At 46.8% G+C, this 20,361-nt stretch overlaps 1 protein-coding gene across 1 annotated transcript in view; it reads left to right on the top strand.

Moving 5' to 3' along the window:
- The first annotated feature begins 293 nt into the window (after positions 1 to 293).
- The window catches only part of LOC121290884, an 86,878-nt gene continuing 66,810 nt past the window's right edge, over positions 294 to 20,361 (top strand). Inside the window, exon 1 of the mRNA XM_041211913.1 lies at positions 294 to 497. Within this exon, the coding sequence (XP_041067847.1) occupies positions 323 to 497 (175 nt within the window). The 5' untranslated portion in view covers positions 294 to 322. The remainder of the gene's footprint in view (positions 498 to 20,361) is intronic.

Genomic DNA, 20,361 nt, shown 5'->3' with positions numbered 1-20,361 from the left:
CCGAATCCAATTTGGTGTTAAAACTCTTGAGAATGTTCCCAAACCCAGATATCACCAGTGGGCTGACAGCTGATTGTAACAAAATCTGGTTTTCCAGTTATTGGAGCCTGGAACAAACTGGGAGGTGGACCTGTGACAAAATGGGGAACCAGTTGCAGGGAGGGAAGGTTTTGATCTACACTGATCTGTCACTGCGGGGGGATTGGCTACAAGGAAAGAATAGCTCTTTACTAAAGTCTCTCCCATGATTCTTTCCAATTGACCCCAGGTAATCCTCCCGATTAAAGCCTAACTGGTTAGGACCATCCCAGCTGGACGGTCGATGTGGTTCTTCCTTGTGGTTTACACCGGTTGGACTCCAATATTCTCTAGAATCCACCTGAGGAATCACAGAGCTTCGGCTCTGCCAAGCGGAGCTTCCTGGTCTTCAGTCAATGGGAAATGTCCGTACAGGAAGATAGGGTACACTCCACATCAGGCAGGTAGAAGCCTGACAGGTCAGTGTAGCATCAGAGGTTGCTAAACATGGTGAACTCACCAGAAACAAATTACTTTAACAAACCTGTTTATTCTGAGTAAATTAGTACAGAACATATTTGCTAGAATAACAGGCATAGGATAATTAGATAAATGTGTTTGTCCTTGATTTCAATTACAGATTTCTTGAAGCTGTTAAGAATATATTCAGGTGCCAAGGGGCAGTTATAGACTTTTGGAGCAAGAAGACTCAATGTGTCATATGCCTGTTTCCCATCATTTACTTGCATTCCTATGTAAAACTCCATTAAATTCATCTTGCTATCCTTGCAGCATTAGTTTTGATACTCTTACCTCAGTCAGAAGTTTGTGGGTTCAAGTCCTACATCCAAGTCCATAATCTTGGCTGAAATCAACCTACTGCGGGTGCTGGAAATCTGAAATGAAAACAGGAAGTGCTGAAAGAACTTGGCAAGCCTAGCAGCATCTGTGGAGAGAGAAATAGAGTTAATGTTTCAATTCTGTATGACTCTTTAGAGCTAAAAAGAGGTAGAAATGTGATGGATTTTTTAGCGTTTGAGAGGAGATGGAGCAGGTGGAGCAAAATAGAAGGTTACGGATAGGCAGGAACTTAGGAGAGGTTGATAAAGATGTCATGGACACAAGACAAAGGGAGTGTTAATGGTAGTGTTAAAGGCTAAAGAAGGTGCTGATATTGGCATAAAAGTAAGATAACAGAATGTGTTAGCAGCAGAACAAAGGTCAGCATTCTGTGAAAGCACAACGCAGAAAGAGGTGACATACGGCCCTGTGGTGGTGGTGGGGGGGAGAGGATGGAGGCTGGGGAGTGGGTGGGAGGTAGTGGGGGTGGGGGGAGAGGGAGCAGGGGGTAGGTGGTGGGGGGTTGGGGGGTGTGCAAGGGAGTGGGGGAGGGTGGCGGGGATAGGGGGAGCAGGAGATGGTGGTGGTAGGGGTGGTTGGGGAAAAAGGATGAAAATAAGACACTTCTTCTGACCCCCCCCCGGACCATGACCCCACCACTGAAAATCAAGACTTTGTTCCCAAGACTGTCACTCACCTCATCTCCTCTGGAGATCTTCCCTCCACAGCTTCCAACCTTATAGTCTCCCAACCTTGGACAACCCGCTTCTACCTCCTCCCCAAAATTTATAAACAGGACTGTCCTGGTAGACCCATTGTGTAGCCTATTCCTGCCCCACAGAACTCATTTCTCCCTATCTGGACTCCATTCTCTTTCCCTTGTCCAGTCTACACCTTCATCCCCCACCAGGATCATCTGAGGGCTCTCCGCTTCTTCCTTGAACAGAAACCCGAACAATCCCCATCCATCACCACTCCCCTCCGTCTGGCTGAACTTGTTCTCTCACTGAAAAAATTATCTTTTAACTTGTCTCACTTTCTCCAAATAAAGGGTGTGGACCCCAGTTATGCCTGTCTCTTTGTGGGTTATATGGAACATTCCACTCCTCCTCAGACTATTTGTTTCTGTTGACTGCTCACTGTGTATGATTAATTAAACCTGGGTGTGACTACTTAGAAAAAGAAACTAAACTGAGGCTAGGTGCTGTAAGTATCAGAGAGCAGACATTTTATAGCATTGAATAAAACTCCTGATACTCATAGAAGCTGGTGTATTGTCTCTGCATATCCCCAAAGCATAAAACTCAACAACTCCCAATGCAGAATTGAAGGAACATAGCACTGTTGGTAGTGCCCTCTATGGCCGGGATAATGAACCAAGGCCCTGTCTGCCCTCTCAGAAGATTCCATGGCACCATTTCAAAGAAAAGCTGAGGAGTTTTCTAGTGTCCCGGCTATTATTGTGTTTTCTCATTTTCATTGTGTGAGCTTGCTGTGCACAAATTGAGCGCTGCATTTCCTACATTATAACATTGAAGGTGAAGCTCTAAGATTGTGAAAGCTGCTTTCTGCTACACATTAGTATCTCTGGCACCTACCTCTCTTTATGCAAATACAGACGCAATGTACAATTCAGAAAACTGTAAATTTTATCATAAACATCATTTGCAAATATATTTTCACACTTTGCAGTTGACTGTCACACAAAGCTAATTATTTATCATTTATTACAAATATTTTGTCCCAGGTCTGGAAGACAACGTGACTTAGCAAGTTATGGTTTTATTTCTAAGGGTCTGTTTGAATGTGCTATGTATTACAGCATGAGATGGGTGGTGAAATGACTCCCCTATTCTACCACTCCATGTTTGACTGTAACAGGGTCTTTTTTGTGAATTTAGAGAGGATGTGCTTTGTCATTGCTACAGAGGTCCCACTACGTACAGTTTCAGATTATAAAAAATTAGATGGGTTTTCTGAGTTTAAACAAAGAATGACATAAGTTTATTGAAACTACTTCCTGAATTAAAATAACAGATAATCACAACCACCATTCATACATACACACTCACACACATACACATACACACTAGTACAGATGGTAGAATAAGAGGATAGCTTAAAGACTTTTGCAGTTCATTAAGAAGATAGAGGAATATACAGTTAGTTGTCCTTCGACTGGTCTCGGTGATTCCACATTGCAGCTATTTGTTCAGTTATCTTCCTGGGAGGGAGGGAGAGAGAGAGAGAGAGAGAGAGAGAGATTCAGCATTTTTGCTGCCTTTCAGTACAGCATTCTGATTTTTGATCTTTCTGGCTTGGTAAACAGTTCTTAAAGTCCTGCTGGCAGTATATTTCAGGGGAATTCGATTAATCCATGTCTGCTGCTCTCCTTGTTTTTAGAACAGGTCATTGCATTTTGACATCTCATTTCAGAAAATCCTGGAATGTTTCAGGATAGTGTAAAAGCTGAAAGGAGATGGGTCTTTCATAATCCCCGGGGGTTTCAGTGTCTGCTCCTTTTCATCCCACTTGGAGGAATGCAAGTTGTATATTGTGTCTGGCTGGCAGTTCTCCATTGTCTTCACAGCCAGTAAAAGAATAATTAGAAATTGAAATCTTTTTTTAAAAAAAGTGTATCTTCAGAACATATGTGACACAGGGATCTTGAGATCTCTTTGTTGGGACAGAGGCAGTATTTATGATTGGGAATAAATGTGTTACCTTAGAGGAATGAAGGGTGAATCTGATATTTTCCCTTTTGTGGCCTCTCTGCTTAGAACTCAGCAGCAGTGAGTCATCAGCAGCGGCATTTGGTGAACAATTGCAAACACCTGGGTTCCATAATGCATGGAAGCTGAGGGTGGAAGAATAATGTTAGAGGCTTTGTAGAGAAGCTCCTCGTGTTGTGTTTTGAACAGATACAAACAGAAGTTGTTGTGACTAAGAGAAGAAATAGATTGAATAAGGTTTAGGCTTATACGGCTGTGACATAGGCACAGTACTGTAATGTTTATGTCACTGGACTTGTAATCCAGAATGCTAAACTAATAACCCAGAAATGTGTGTTCAAATCCCACCAGGACAACTGGGGAATCTAAATTCAGCTAATCAAATAAACTGGCATAAAAAGCTAGAATCAGTAACGATGATTATGGAATGACTGATTGTTGTAAAATCTAATTTATTTGTTCATTCAAGGGATGTGAGCTTTGTGGACAAGGCCAGCATTTGTTGTCCATCCCTCATTGCCCTTGAGAAGGCTGTGATGAGCCATCGCCTTGAACCACTGTAGTCCATCTGGTGCAGGGAGACCCACAGTGCTGAACACTCATCTCCTTTAGGGAAGGAAATCTGCCATCCTTTGTCCTTTGTTCTAGGTATGACTCCAACCAGTGGAGAGTTTTCCCCCTATTCCCATTGACTCCAGTTTTGCTAGGGCTCCTTGATGCCACACTCAGTCAAATGCGGCTTTGATGTCAAGGGCAGTCACTACCACCTCACCTCAGCTCTTTTGTCCCCATGTTTGAACCAAGGCTGTGATGAAGTCAGGAGGTAGGCTGCCCTGGTGGAACACAGACTGAGCATCAGCGAGCAGGTTATTACTAATGGGGGAGGCGGTGGCATAGTGGTATTGTCAATGGACAGGTAATCCGGAGACCCATGGGGTAATCCTTTGGGGGCCCAGGTTTGAATCTCACTACGGCAGATGGTAAAATTTGAATTCAATAAAAATCTGGAATTAAAAGTCTGATGATGACCATGAAACTATTGTCAATTGTCCTAAAAACCCATCTGATTCATTAATGGCTATGGGGAATTCAGTCATTTCAGAGGGAATGCCCTTTACAAAGGAAATCTGCTGTCCTTACCTGGTCTGGCCTACTCATGACTCCAGACCCACAGCTATGTGGTTGACTCTTAAAATGTCCTCTGAACAAGGGCAATTAGGGAAGTGCAACAAATGCTGGCCTAGCCAGCGATGCCCACATTCCATGAATAAAAAAAAGCAACTGCTGCTTGATAGTTTGCCCACTTCTATTATTTTACCGATGATCGCCAATAGACCAATGGGGCAGTAATTGGCCAGGTTGGATTTGTCCTGCTTTTTGTGTACAGGACATAACTGGGCAATTTTCCACATAGCCGGGTAGTGTTGTAGCTGCACTGGAACAGCTTGGCTAGGGGCAAGGCAAGTTCTGCAGTACAAGTCTTCAGTACTATTACCGGAATATTGTCAGGGCCCATAGCCTTTGCAGTATCCAGTGCCTTCAGCCGTTTCTTGATATCATGTGGAGTGAATTGAATTGGCTGGAGACTGGCATCTGTGACTCTGGAGATTTCCGGAGGAGGATGAGAATGGATCATCCACTCGGCACTTCTGGCTGAAGATTGTAGCAAATGTTTCAGCCTTATCTTTTGCACTGACGTGCTAGGCTCCCCTGTCATTGAGGAGGGGAATATTTGTGGAGCCTCCTCCTCCAGTGAGTTGTTTAATTGTCCTCCATCATTCACGACTGGATGTGGCAGGACTGCAGAGCTTAGATCTGATCCTTTGGTTGTGGGATCGCTTAGCTCTGTCTATCACTTGAACTATAATTCAGAACTGTGGCCTTCACAGAGAGATCATTGGTGTGATTTGGAAGTTCTATCGTGTATTCCAGCCTCGCACAGGATAATTACGGGATAATAAGGTCCTATCAGCATGTTAGAACCTCAGGCAGAGGAAGGAACTGCTCCAGGAGAGGAGATACACCCCCACCTAGAGGCAGAGACAGGTGTTGCAGAAATAGGTATCAGACCAGACAGGCAGGAAGAGGCAAGGTAGAAAGAAAGGACTTGAATTTATACAGCACCTTTTCTGGTGTTGGGATGCGCGACAACCAATGAAGTACTTTCGAAGTGTAATCACTGTTGTAATATAGGAAGTGCAGCAGCCAATTTGCAAAGTTTAGGGAAGGAATTCCTGGCCAGCAATGTGGAGAGATTAAAATCAAGAATGTGCAAAAGGCAAGAATTAGAGGAGTGCAGATATCTCGGAGGATTGTGAAGTTGGAGGAAATGATAGAGATATGGAGGGATGAGGCCATGGAGGAATTTGAAAACAAGGATTAGAATTTTAAATTGAATACATTGCTTTATGACCAGGAGCTAATGTGGGTCAGTGAGCACAGGGGCAATAGGGGAATAGGACTTGGTGAGAGTTCTGACTTGGGCAGCAGAGCACACACACACCTTAAACCAGCTTATATTTCAGCTCTTTCCTGGACTCGAACTCAAGTTCTGTCGAAGGGTCATGAGGACTCGAAACGTCAACTCTTTTCTTCTCCGCCGATGCTGCCAGACCTGCTGAGTTTTTCCAGGTAATTCTGTTTTTGTTTTGGATTTCCAGCATCCGCAGTTTTTTTGTTTTTATCTCTGAGTTTTGGATGACCTATAGAAGCTTTAGACAGCGTAGAATACAGATTCACTGGGAGACTGCCTTCATGAGAATATACAAATGTAAATAAATCTTGAACAATTGTGGCTATTTCCATTCAAACAGAGGAGTCTACAGGATAGAGGTGTTTATAATTATTAATGGATGGACAGATAGAACTGGCCTATTCTAACAGTTGAGAGATTCAGACAGAGAGCAGGAGAAACACAGGGGGTTATGAGGCTGTGGGATTCACCCCTCGAGTTAGTGATGAAAGAGAAACTAGGTCAGATTGGGGTAGACAGGTGGGTAAATGAAAGGGGAACAGAGGGATCTGAGAACAGAGCAGGGACGTAGGTATTGTGTGTGGAGGATAAACACCAACGTGGAGTGATCGGGTCAAAGGGCCTGTATGTGAGTTCAAAACCTATTTAATGTATGGAAGGTGCCTGCTGTAGACAAGCTCTGGGGATCAGAATCTGCATTAGGATTATCAAAGTTTTGAATTATCACCAGTACATTTATTCCGTTCAATGGGAAATGCTTCAGGGAATTATGCACCAAGTAACGCAAGTTAGAAGCCTGCAACTTTAAGCTCTGTATAAAGTTGAATGGATGTTTTATAAATTAAACTTGCAGCTGAATGAGGATGTGGCCTTTTACTGAGAGTGGGTTGGGGAATCCGTCGCAGAGGTTTATGGGAAGGATGTGCTCAGAGCCCCTCTGGTGGTGAATTGGGGGAGGAGCAGCCTGCAGCACTGCCCCCTTATGGTGAATTAGGGAAGAGCAGGCAGCAGTGCTACCACAGGTGGTGAATTCCGGATATGGTTGGAGCATTGGAATTCAGCGTTGACAGTGTTAATACAGATAATCAGCCTTGACCATATTGAATGACAGACCGGGCTTGAAGGGCCAAATGACCTACTCCTGCTCCTATTTTCTATGTTTCAATGTAGCAGGAGGTTGCAGCACTGCCTTCTGGTGGCGAGTTGTGGACAAAGAGGATGTAGTGCTGCCTTCTGGTGGTGGATAGGGGAAGAGCAGGCTGCAGCACTGCCCTCTAGTGCTGAATTGGGGAAGGGCAGACTGCAGCAGTGCACCCTGGTGGTGAATTGGGGAAGGGCCCACTTTGGCACTGCCCCCTGGTGCTGAATTGGGGAAGAGCAAGTTGCAACTCTGCCTCCTGGTGGTTAATTGGGGTGGAGCAGGCAACAGCAACATCCTCTGGTGGTGAATTAGGGAAAGAGCAGACTGCAGCACTGCTCTCGTGTAGGATTGTTGGATGAACAGACTGCAGCATAGCCCTCTGGTTGTGAATTAGGAAAAAGCAGGCTGCAGCACTGCCTTCTTGTGGTGAATTGGGGTAAGGGTAACTCATTCGAGTATAAACCCGTTTCCATCTGTTTTTCAGATGAAGTTACATTGTTTCATAGTTTTGCCATTGTGAGATTTGAACTCTTGATCTTGGGGTTACAAACCCACTACCATAACCACTTGGCTATTTAGGCCAAGCTTGAGGTAACGGTAAGCTGCAGCATTACACTCTGGTGGAGGATAGTGATGGCAGAGTGGTATTATCACTGGACTAATAATCCTGACACCCAGGGTAATGTTCTGGAGATTGGGTGTGAATCGCACCATGGCAGATGATGGTATTTGAATTCAATAAAAATCTGAATTAAAAAGTCTAATGTGAAGCCATTGGTTATTGTAAAAACCCACCTGGTTCACAAGTGCCCTTTAGGGAAGGAAATCTGCTGTCCTTACCTGTTTTGGCCTACATGTGACTCCAGACCCACAGTTATGTGGTTGACTCCTAACTGCCCTCTGAACTAGGGGCCACAAGGGGTATAAATGCTGCATAATAAATACTGGTCAGCGACGCCCATATCTGAATGAATTACAAAGAGAACAGGCTGCAGCACAGCCCCCTGGTGGTGATTTGGGGGAAGAACAAGCTGCAACATAGCCCCCTGGTGGTGATTTGGGGGAAGCACAAGGCATGTTGGTGAATTGAAAAAGGAATTGAGAAGAATTGAAGAAAGTGGCATGTTGGATCCAAAATTGGCTGAGAGGCAGGAAGCAGAGGGTGATGGTAGAGGGATGTTTCTGTGACTGGAAGTCTGTTTCCAGTGGGATTCCGCAGGGCTCGGTGCTGGGGCCTTTGAAGTTTGTGGTGTACATAAATGATTTGGAGGTTGGGGGTATGATCAAGAAGTTAACGGATGACAGGAAAATTGGTAATGTGGTAAACAGTGAGGAGGATAGCCGTAAACTGCAGGAGGATATCAATGGACTGGTCAGGTGGGTAGAGCTGTGGCAAATGGAATTCCACCCAGAAAGGTGTGAGGTAATACACTTGGGGAGGGGTAACAAGGCAAAGGGTTACACCATGAATGGGAGGACCCTGGAAAGTACTGAATATCATAAATGCTGGAAAAACTCAGCAGGTCTAGCAGCATCTGTGGAGAGAGAAAGAGATATAACATTTCGAGTCTGTATGACCCTTCTTCAGATGAGAGGGCCCTTGGTGTGCATATCCACAGATCCCTCAAGGTGGCAGGGCAGATCAATACGGTGGTTAAGAAGGTATATGGGATACTTGCCTTCATTAGCTGAGGCGTAGAATACAAGAGCAGGGACGTTATGCTGGAACTGTATAAAACGCTGGCTAGGCCACAACTGGAGTACTGTGTGCAGTTCCGGTCACCACATTATAGGAAGGATGTGATTGCACTGGGGGGGGGGGGGTGCAGAGGAGACTTACCAGGATGCTGCCTGGGCTGGAGGGTCTGAGCTATGAGGAAAGATTGGAAAGGCTGAGGTTGTTCTCCTTAGAGCAGTGAAGGTTGAGAGGGGACCTGATAGAGGTGTATATGATTATGAGGGGCATAGATAGGGTGGATAGGAAGGCACTCTTTCCAATAGTAGAGGGGTCAATACCAGGAGGTACAGGTTTAAGATAATAGGTAAAAGGCTAAGAGGGGAGTTGAGGAGTAATTTTTTCACCCAGAGGGTGGTTGGAGCCTTGAGTTCACTGCCTAAAAGGGTGGTTGAGTCAGAAACTCTGATAACGTTTAAGAAGTACTTAGATATTCATTTGTGTTGCCATTGCCTCCAGGGAAAATGGGATTAGTGTAGTCAAATCTTGGTTGACCGTCACAACACGAATGGCCTTCTTCGGTGCTGTAAACATTTCTGAGTAGGCTGCTGCACTGCCATCTGGTGGCGAGTTGTGGGAGAACAGGATGTAGCACTGCCTTCTGGTGGAAATTGGGGAAAGAGCAGGATTCAACACTGCCTTCTGGTGGCAAGTTGGAGGAGAGCAGGCTTCAGCACTGTCCTCTGATGGAGGAATGGGGGAAGAGGATTCTGCAGCACTGCACCCTGGTGGTGAACAGGAAGAGCAAGCAGCAGGAAAACCCCCTGCTGGTGAATTGGGGGAAAGGCAGGCTGCAGCAATGCCCCTCCCTGGTGGTGATTTGGGGAAGAGCAGGCTGCAGCGCTGCTGCCTGGTGGTGAACTGGAGAAGAGCAGGCTGCAGCATTGCCCATGCTGCTAAATTTGGGGAAGTACATGGTGCAGCACCGCACTCTGGTGGTGAACAAGGGCAAAGCAGGCTGTAGCACTATCATCTTGGGGGCAACTGGGGGCAAGCAGACTGTTGCACTTCCTTCTGTTGGTGAATTGAAGAAAAGCAGCCTGCAGCATCACCCCTCATCGGCAAAATGGGGGAAGTGCAGGCTGCTGCACTGCATTCTGTTGGAGAATTGGGGTAAGAGCAGGGTTCAGCATTGCCTCTGCTGGTAAACTGGGGAATACAGGCTTCAGCACTGACATCGAGTGGAAAATTGGGGGCAGCGCAAACTGCCGCGCTTCACCCTGGTGGTGAATTGTGGAGGAGAGCAGGCTGCAGCACTACACCCTGGTGGTGAATTGTGGAGGAGAGCAGGCTGCAGCACTGCACCCTGGTGGTGAATTGGAGGAAGAGCAGGGTGCAGTATTGCCCCTGCTGCTTAAACTGCAGAAGAGCAGGCTCCAGCAATGACCTCTGGTGGTGAATTGGAGAAAAGCAAGCTGCAGCACTGCCCTCTGGTGGTGAATTGGGGAACAGGAGGCTGCAGCACTGCCTTCTAGTGGCAAGTTTTGGGAGAACAGGATGTAGCGCTGCCTTCTGGTGGTTATTTGGGGGAAGAACCGAATTCAGCACTGCCTTCTGCTGGCGAGTTGGGGAGAGCAGGCTGCAGCGCTGGCCTCTGGTGGAGAAATGGGAGAAGAGGATGCTGCAACACTTCACCCTGGTGGTGAATTTAGGGAAGAGCAAGCTGCAGCACTGCACCCTGGTGGTGAATTGGGGGAAGGGCAAGCTGCAGCACTGCACCCTGGTGGTGTATTGTGGGAAGAGCAGGCTGCAGCATCGCACCCTTGTGGTGAATTGTAGAAGAGCAGGCTGCAGCAAAAGGCTCTGCTGGTGAATTGGGGGATGGGCATGCGGAAACAATGCCCCTGGTAGTAAATTTCGGAAGACCAGGCTGCAGCAATGCCTTCTGATGGTGAACTGGAGAAGAGCAGGCTGCAGCATTACCCCTGCTGCTAAATTAGTGGAAGAAGATGGTGCAGAGCCGCCCTCTGGTGGTGAATAATGGAAAAAATGGCTGCACAATCATCCTTTGGTGGTGAATTGGGGAAAGGGCAGGCTGCAACATCGCCTTTTGGTGGTCAATTGGGGAAAGAGAAGGCTGCTCTCTGGCAGTGAATTGGTACCAATGTCCTAGGTAGAAAGAGGGATGAGGTCCTGCAACCAGAATTTAAGGAGCTAGATTAAAAAGCAGGACCTCAAAGGTTCTAATCTCTGGATTACTCCCTGGGCCCTGTCCCTGTCCCTATGCTATTGAGTGTAGGAATAGGAGGGGAGTAAGGATGAATGTGTGGCTGAAGAGATGGTGCAGTAGGGAGAGTTTTAGTTTCCTGGATCATTGGGTCTGTCTCTGGCAAAGTTAAAGTCATAGAAATCTACAGCACGGAAAAAGGCCCTTCAGCCAATCGGGTCTGCGCCAGTCAAACAAGTACCAAACTATTCTAATCCCATTTTCCAGCACTAGGCCCACAGCCCTGAATGCCATGGCATTGCAAGTGTACATCCAAATACTTCTTAAAATTTATGAGGGTTTCTGCCTCTACCACCCTTTCAGGCAGTGAGTTCCAGATTCCCACCACCCTCTGGGTGAAAAAAATTCTTCGTCACACCCCCTCTCAATCTCCTGCCCCTTAGCTTAAATCTATGCCCCCTGGTTATTGATCCCTCCACCAAGGGGAAAGGTTCCTTCCTGTCTACCTTATCTAGGCCCCCCATAATTTTATACACCTCGATTATGTCCACCTTCAATCTCCTCTGCTCCAGGGAAAATAACCCCAGTCTATCCAATCTCTCCTCATAACTAAAACTCTCCAGCCCAGGCAACATCTTGGTAAATCTCCTCTGCAGTCTCTCTAGTGACATCACATCCTTCCTATAATGCGGATTCCAGAACTGCAGGCAATACTCTAGCCGTGGCCTAACCAACATTTTATACAGTTCCAGCATAACCTCCCTGTTCTTATATTCTATACCTCGGATAATAAAGGCAAGTGTCCCATCTGCCTTCTTAACGACCTTATCTACCTGTCCCGCTACCTTAAGGGACCAGTGGACATGCACGCCAAGGTCCCTCTGATTCTTGATACTTCCCAGGGTCCTACCATTCATCGTTTATTCCCGTGCCTTGTTTGTCCTGCCCAAGTGCATCAACTCACACTTATCCGGATTAAACTCCATTTGCCACTGATCAGCCCAACTGACCAGACAGTCCGTATCCTCCTGTAATCTAAGGCTATCCTCTTCACTATTTGCCACCCCACATATTTTCGTGTCATCCGCGAACTTACTGATCAACCCTCCTACATTCAAGTCTAAATCATTTATACGTACCACAAACAGCAAGGGACCCAACACCGATCCTTGTGGAACCCCACTGGATACAAGCATCCAGTCACAAAAACACCCCTTGACCATCACCCTCTGCTTCCTGCCATTCAGCCAATTCTGGATCCAATTTGCCAAATTGCCTTGGGTCCCATGAGCTCTTACCTTCGTTATTAGTCTCCCATGTGGGACCTTATCAAAACCCTTGCAGAAGTCCAAGTAGACAACGTCAAATGCATCACCCTCATCTACACACGTGGCTACCTCTTCGAAAAATTCAATCAAATTGGTCAGACATGACCTCCCCTTAACAAAACCATGCTGACTGTCCTTGATTAATGCCTGCCTCTCCAAGTGTAGATTAATTCTGTCCCTCAGAATCGCTTCCAATAGTTTCCCCACCATTGAGGTTAGACTGACTGGCCTGTAGTTCCCTGGTTTATCCCTTCCTCCCTTCTTGAATAACGGAACCGCATTGGCTGTCCTCCAGTATCTGTCCTCCATCTTTTGGTTTTCTTTGATTTTGCTTGCCAATATTTTATCATGCCCTCTCTTTGTTTCCTAATTTCCTTTTTGATTCCACTCCATCTGTCATTTCATATCTCCCTGAACAATATTCAGAGTATCCTCAGCAGTTGGAAGGCTGTGAGGATTTAAAAAGTCTGATCTCCCAGTGAGATGTTAAATGTGATCAAGTTCAGGCTGCATCCTGGTCATGGCTTAGACGCCTCTCCCAGTGCCGGTACCTCCCCCGTAGACCCCTTTCCCAGTGCCGGTACCTCCCCCGTAGACCCCTTTCCCAGTGCCGGTACCTCCCCCGTAGACCCCTTTCCCAGTGCCGGTACCTCCCCCGTAGACCCCTCTCCCAATGCCGGTACCTCCCCTGTAGATCCTCCTCCCAGTACTTGGTGTTTGGAAAGTTTTCCCTCTCTAGTCTTCCACTGAGGAATTTACACAGCAAGTGCACAATGAGTGCAGTCGGTGGTCACATTCATGAAAAAAGTTCAACAGATTTCGCTAAAATGAATCCTTTGAGAACAAGGAAATGAAAGTTAGTGGAAGATTTTTCCAAACTTTAATTGTTTTTGGTTAACAGGAGTTAAGAAGGGAAGCATGTGGCAGTGTATTCAGTTGAAGTTGTTGGTTAAGAACTCTTCGTGCATGGTCACTGTTTGCTTAATGTACAGCTTGGAAATATTTAACTGTCCATTCAAAACTAGTTTCTCAAGAGTTACTGTGTGGAAACAAACTGCTGGAGTTGCACATTCTCCAGGAGGTGGAAACTTTTTTGAACTTCCCAAATCCACCACCCCCATTGATAACATAGCTCTGCATTTCAAGGGTCATAAAACCTCATTAAAATGCAGGTACGCAAAGGGAAGCGAGTGAAGAGAGGCAGAGCGGTGTAGGGAAGGAATTCCAGAGCTTTGGCGTCAGCAACTGAAGACACGGCCACCAATGGAGGAGCGCAGGCATCTCGTAGGTTTGTGGGGTTTGGAGGAGATTACAGAGTTAGGGAGGAGTGAGGACTTTGAGGGACTTGAAAACAAGGATGAGAATTTAAAGATCAAGATGTTGCTTGACCAGGAGCCAATGTAGCTCAGGGAGCTCAGGTATTTAAAATGACCTAGGGAACCATTAGGTACAAGCAGAGAAACCATTTCTATAGATCTCTGTCCTCCTCTAATTATGGCCTATTGTACATCCTCGATTTTAATCAGTCCACCATTGGTGGCCGTGCCTTCTGCTGACTGGGCCCAAAGCTTTGGAATTCCTTCCCTCAACATCTGCACCTCTTTACTTCAATTTTTTTTTCAGATGGTCCCTAAAGCCTCCTCTTTCACACGTGTTTGGTCACATGTTGTAGTCTTTTAATTCTCGGTGTCAACGTTGTTTTTGATAAGCCCCCCAAGACCCACCTTGGGATATTTTACTGTATCAAAGGTGCTATATAAATGTAAGTTGTTGTTGTTGAGAGGCAGTGGACATGACCAGATTCACCAACAGTGACAATGTTGAGAATAGAAGCCGAGGCAGTAAGACATGGTTCCAGTCACTCAGGGTAAAAGCTGAGGGGAAGATGGGGCCTCAGTTTAAAATCTCATACAAAAGACAGCACCCCTGACAGAGCAGTACCCCCCTTCCTACACACTGAACTGTCAGCATTTTGATTTTTGTACTTAAGCCCTCAAAGGAAACTCACAACTCTCTCCATTGAGAGGTGAGTGTGAACAACTGAGCCCCAGCTTGAAGACCGAAGGGAACACTCTCACCTCTGAGTCAGAAGCTTGTGAGTACAAGACTCACTCCAGAGGCTTCAGCCCAAAATCCAGGAGATCACTGAGTGAGGGGTGCATTGTGGGAAGGAAGGTCTTTCAGATGAGACATAAAACTCGGCCCTCTCGGTGAAGGTGGATTTTTCACAATTCAGCACAACTCAGAACCCCCACCAGCAGATGGAGGCAGGGAGCAGGCGAAAGTGAAAGTAGAGGAAATATAACATGATTTCCTGGAACTCGGAGTGTTTCTTGGACTCTCACTGTGTTCAGAAGGATGTTATCTACACATCGCAGTATGTTTACAGCTGTTTGGGGACTTACCAGCACTGACCGCGGACCTCAGCAGAGCAGGTTACAACTCTATACCCATATACTGCTGAAAACATTAGCCTTCCTTACAGTAACCCCTGAGAAACTAGTGTCTCCCGGTTCGCCATACAGTCTCCAGAACTGAAGAAAAGCTCACAGGTTGACAGGTCTCTGTACAATTTTGAATGGAAAATTGAATGTTTCCAAGCTGTCCATTAAGCTGAAGAATGACCATGCACAAAGAGTTCTTAACCAATAACTCCAACTGAATACATCCCACGCGCTTCCCTTATTCACCTCTGTTACACAGCAACAAGTAAAGATTGGATAAATCTTCCACTAATCTTCATTTCCTTGTTCTCAAAGGATTCATTTAAGCAAAATTTGTTGCACTTCTTTTATTAATGTGACCACCAACTGCACTCATTGTGCACCTCCTGCGTAAATTACCCAGTGGAAGGCTAGAGAGGGAAAACTTGCAAAGTACCAGGTACTGGGAGAGGGGTCTACAGGGGAGGTACCGGCACTGGGAGAGGGGTCTACAGGGGAGGTACCGGCACTGAGAGAGGGGCCTACAGGGGAGGTACTGGCACTGGGAGAGGGGCTCACAGGGGAAGTACCGGCACTGGGAGAGGGGCCCACAGGGGAAGTACCGGCACTGGGAGAGGGGCCCACAGGGGAAGTACCGGCACTGGGAGAGGGGCCTACAGGGGAGGTACCGCCACTGGGAGAGGGGCCCACAGGGGAAGTACCGGCACTGGGAGAGGGGCCCACAGGGGAAGTACCGGCACTGGGAGAGGGGTCTACAGGGGAAGTACCGGCACTGGGAGAGGGGCCCACAGGGGAGGTACCGCCACTGGGAGAGGGGCCCACAGGGGAAGTACCAGCACTGGGAGAGGGGCCCACAGGGGAAGTACCGGCACTGGGAGAGGGGCCCACAGGGGAGGTACCGCCACTGGGAGAGGGGCCCACAGGGGAAGTACCGGCACTGGGAGAGGGGCCCACAGGGGAGGTACCGCCACTGGGAGAGGGGCCCACAGGGGAAGTACCGGCACTGGGAGAGGGGCCCACAGGGGAAGTACCGGCACTGGGAGAGGATTTTGCACCATGACCAAAGTTGAGCTTGAACTTGATCACATTTAACATCTCACTGAGAGAAGAGGCCTTTTAGAAACTTCCAGCCTTCCAACTGCTGAGGTTCCTCTGAATGTTGTGCTGGGAGATATATGAATCTTGGGAACACTGTCCAATTTGAGAGATTTTCCATGACCGATAGGATCACCAAATGGACACCAGATCACGTGGTATCTGATGGTTGCCGAGTGAGCTGTTTACAACAACAATTTATATTTATAAAACACCTTTAACATAATGAAACGTCCCAAGGTGCTTCACAGGAGCATTATAAAAGAAAGTATATGACCGAGAGACATAAGGTGATACCAGGTAAGATGAGCAATTGTTTATTCAAGGAGGTCGGGTCTAAGGAATATTTTAAAGGAGGGAAGTGAGTGAAGAGAGGCGGAGAGGTGTCGGGAGGGAATTCCAGAGCTTTGCCTTCAGCAACTGAAGACACGGCCACCAATGGTGGAGTAATTAAAATTGGGGATGCACAAGGGATCTGAATTAGAGGACCCCAGATATCTCTCAGGATTGTGGGGCTGGAGGAGATTACAAGGAGCACAGATATCTCTCAGGATTGTGGGGGTTGGAGAAGATTACAAGGAGCGCAGATATCTCTCAGGATTGTGGGGGTTGGAGGAGATTACAAGGAGTGCAGATATCTCTCAGGATTGTGGGGCTGGAGGAGATTACAAGGAGCGCAGATATCTCTCAGGATTGTGGGGCTGGAGGAGATTACAAGGAGCGCAGATATCTCTCAGGATTGTGGGGCTGGAGGAGATTACAAGGAGCACAGATATCTCTCAGGATTGTGGGGCTGGAGGAGATTACAAGGAGCACAGATATCTCTCAGGATTGTGGGGCTGGAGGAGATTACAAGGAGTGCAGATATCTCTCAGGATTGTGGGGCTGGAGGAGATTACAAGGAGCACAGATATCTCTCAGGATTGTGGGGCTGGAGGAGATTACAAGGAGTGCAGATATCTCTCAGGATTGTGGGGGTTGGAGGAGATTACAAGGAGCGCAAATATCTCTCAGGATTGTGGGGCTGGAGGAGATTACAAGGAGCGCAGATATCTCTCAGGATTGTGGGGCTGGAGGAGATTACAAGGAGCGCAGATATCTCTCAGGATTGTGGGGCTGGAGGAGATTACAAGGAGCACAGATATCTCTCAGGATTGTGGGGCTGGAGGAGATTACAAGGAGCACAGATATCTCTCAGGATTGTGGGGCTGGAGGAGATTACAAGGAGTGCAGATATCTCTCAGGATTGTGGGGCTGGAGGAGATTACAAGGAGCACAGATATCTCTCAGGATTGTGGGGCTGGAGGAGATTACAAGGAGTGCAGATATCTCTCAGGATTGTGGGGGTTGGAGGAGATTACAAGGAGCGCAAATATCTCTCAGGATTGTGGGGCTGGAGGAGATTACAAGGAGTGCAAATATCTCTCAGGATTGTGGGGGTTGGAGGAGATTACAAGGAGCGCAAATATCTCTCAGGATTGTGGGGCTGGAGGAGATTACAAGGAGCGCAGATATCTCTCAGGATTGTGGGGCTGGAGGAGATTACAAGGAGTGCAAATATCTCTCAGGATTGTGGGGGTTGGAGGAGATTACAAGGAGCGCAAATATCTCTCAGGATTGTGGGGCTGGAGGAGATTACAAGGAGCACAGATATCTCTCAGGATTGTGGGGGTTGGAGGAGATTACAGAGATAGGGAGGAGTGAGGATGTGGTGGGATTTGAAAACAAGGTTGAGAATTTAAAGATCAAGATGTTGCTTGACCAGGTCCCAATGTAGCTCAGCAAGCACAGGCATTTAAAATGACCTAAGGATCCATTAGGTACAAGCAGAGAAACCATTGCAATAGAAAATGTTTCCCAAAATCAGAATAACCCAGACTGACTTCACATCATCTTTCTGAGAGCATCTTGTGATCTGTCTCTCTACGCAGCGTGTGTCCCCTTTAAATGTCTCCTCTCCTCCTGCTGCTGCCCTCTGTCTCCCTGTCCAAGGCTCTGAGACTCTCTAAAATGAAACTGTAATTGTCTCAACTCTTTCCCCATGAGCCTCCACCCTCTGAGTGAAGAAGTTTCTCCTCATCTCAGTCCTAAAAGGTCAACCCCATATCATGACACTGTGATCCCTTATTCTAGACACCCCCCAGTCAGAGGAAATATCAGCCCCGTATCCAGTCTGTCCATCCATGTCAGAACTTTATATGTTTCAAAGAGGTCCCCTCTCAGTCCCCTAAACTCTAGTGAATACAGGCCTAGTTGGCCCAATCTCTCCCCATATGACAATCCTGCCATCCCAGGTATCCGTCTGGTGATCCTTCGCTGCACCCCCTCTATGGCAAGTATATCTTTTCTTAGGTAAGGAGACCAAAACTGCACACAATACTCCAGGTGTGGTTTCACCAAGACCCTGTACAGCTGCAATAAGACATCCTTGCTCCTGTACTCAAGTCCTCTTGCAATGAAGACCAACATACCATTTGCCTTCTTAACTGCTTGCTGCACCTGCATGCTTGCTTTCAGTGACTGGTGTACAAGGACACCCAGGTCCCTTTGTTCATCAACATTTCCCAATCTATCACCCTTTAAAGAATACTTTGCCATTCTATTTTTCCTACTGAGGTGAATAACTTCTCACTTATCCACATTATACAGCATCTGCCATGTATTTGCCCAGTCACTTAAATTGTCTAAATTGACTTGAAGCCTCTGAGCACCCTTCTCAGCGCTCACATTCCCACCAAGTTTCATGTTGTCAGCAAACTTGGAAATATTACATTTGGTTCCCTCATCCAAATCATTGATAAATATTGTGAATAGCCAAGGCCCAAACACTGATTCCTGCAGTACCCCACTAGTCACCACCTGCCACTCCAAAAAAGACCCTTTTATTTGAGCAATTCATAATCCATGCCAATATATTACCCCCAATCCCATGTGTTTTAATTTTACACATGAACCTCTTTTGTGGGACATTATCAAAAGCTTACTGAAAATCAAAATACACCACATCCACCGTCATAGAGTCATACAAGGTCTACAGCACAGAAAGAGGCCCTTCAGCCCATCGAGTCTGTGCCGGTCAAACAAGTACCGAACTATTCTAATCCCATTTTCCAGCACTAGGCTCACAGCCCTGAATGCCATGGCATTGCAAGTGTACATCCAAATACTTCTTAAAAGTTATGAGGGTTTCTGCCTCTACCACCCTTTCAGGCAGTGAGTTCCAGATTCCCACCACCCTCTGGGTGAAAAAAATTCTTCGTCACACCCCCTCTCAATCTCCTGCCCCTTAGCTTAAATCTATGCCCCCTGGTTATTGATCCCTCCACCAAGGGGGAAAGTTCCTTCCTGTCTACCCTATCTATGCCCCTCATAATTTTATACACCTCAATTATGTCCACCCTCAATCTCCTCTGCTCCAGGGAAAATAACCCCAGTCTATCCAATCTCTCTTCATAACTAAAACTCTCCAGCCCAGGCAACATCTTGGTAAATCTCCTCTGCAGTCTCATTAGTGACATCACATCCTTCCTATAATGCGGATTCCAGAACTGCAGGCAATACTCTAGCCGTGGCCTAACCAACATTTTATACAGTTCCAGCATAACCTCCCTGTTCTTATATTCTATACCTCGGATAATAAAGGCAAGTGTCCCATCTGCCTTCTTAACCACCTTATCTACCTGTCCCGCTACCTGTACCACATTGACTGCAGTGGACATGCACGCCAAGGTCCCTCTGATCCTTGGTACTTCCCAGGGTCCTACCATTCATCGTTTATTCCCGTGCCTTGTTTGTCCTGCCCAAGTGCATCAACTCACACTTATCCGGATTAAACTCCATTTGCCACTGATCAGCCCAACTGACCAGACAGTCCATATCCTCCTGTAATCTAAGGCTATCCTCTTCACTATTTACCACCCCACGTATTTTCGTGTCATCCGCAAACTTTTGATCAACCCTCCTACATTCGAGTCTACATCATTTATATATACCACAAACAGCAAGGGACCCAACACCGATCCCTGTGGAACCCCACTGGGCACAGGCATCCAGCCACAAAAACACCTCTTGACAATCACCCTCTGCTTCCTGCCACTCAGCCAATTCTGGTTCCAATTTGCCAAATTGCCTTGGATCCCATGGGCTCTTACCTTCAATATCAGCCTCTCATGTGGGACCTTATCAAAACCCTTGCAGAAGTCCAAGTAGACCTCATCAAATGCATCGCCCTCATCTACACACGTGGCTATCTCTTCGAAAAATTCAATCAAATTGGTCAGACATGACCTCCTCTTAACAAAACCATGCTGACTCTCCTTGATTAATGCCTGCCTCTCCAAGTGTAGACTAATTCTGTCCCTCAGAGTTGCTTCCAATAGTTTCCCCAC

The sequence above is a fragment of the Carcharodon carcharias genome, chromosome 2 (assembly GCF_017639515.1).
Source record: "Carcharodon carcharias isolate sCarCar2 chromosome 2, sCarCar2.pri, whole genome shotgun sequence".
Lineage (NCBI taxonomy): Eukaryota > Metazoa > Chordata > Chondrichthyes > Lamniformes > Lamnidae > Carcharodon > Carcharodon carcharias.
The sequence above is the reverse complement of the archived record's forward strand: the minus strand, read 5'-3'. Positions and strand labels throughout refer to the sequence as shown.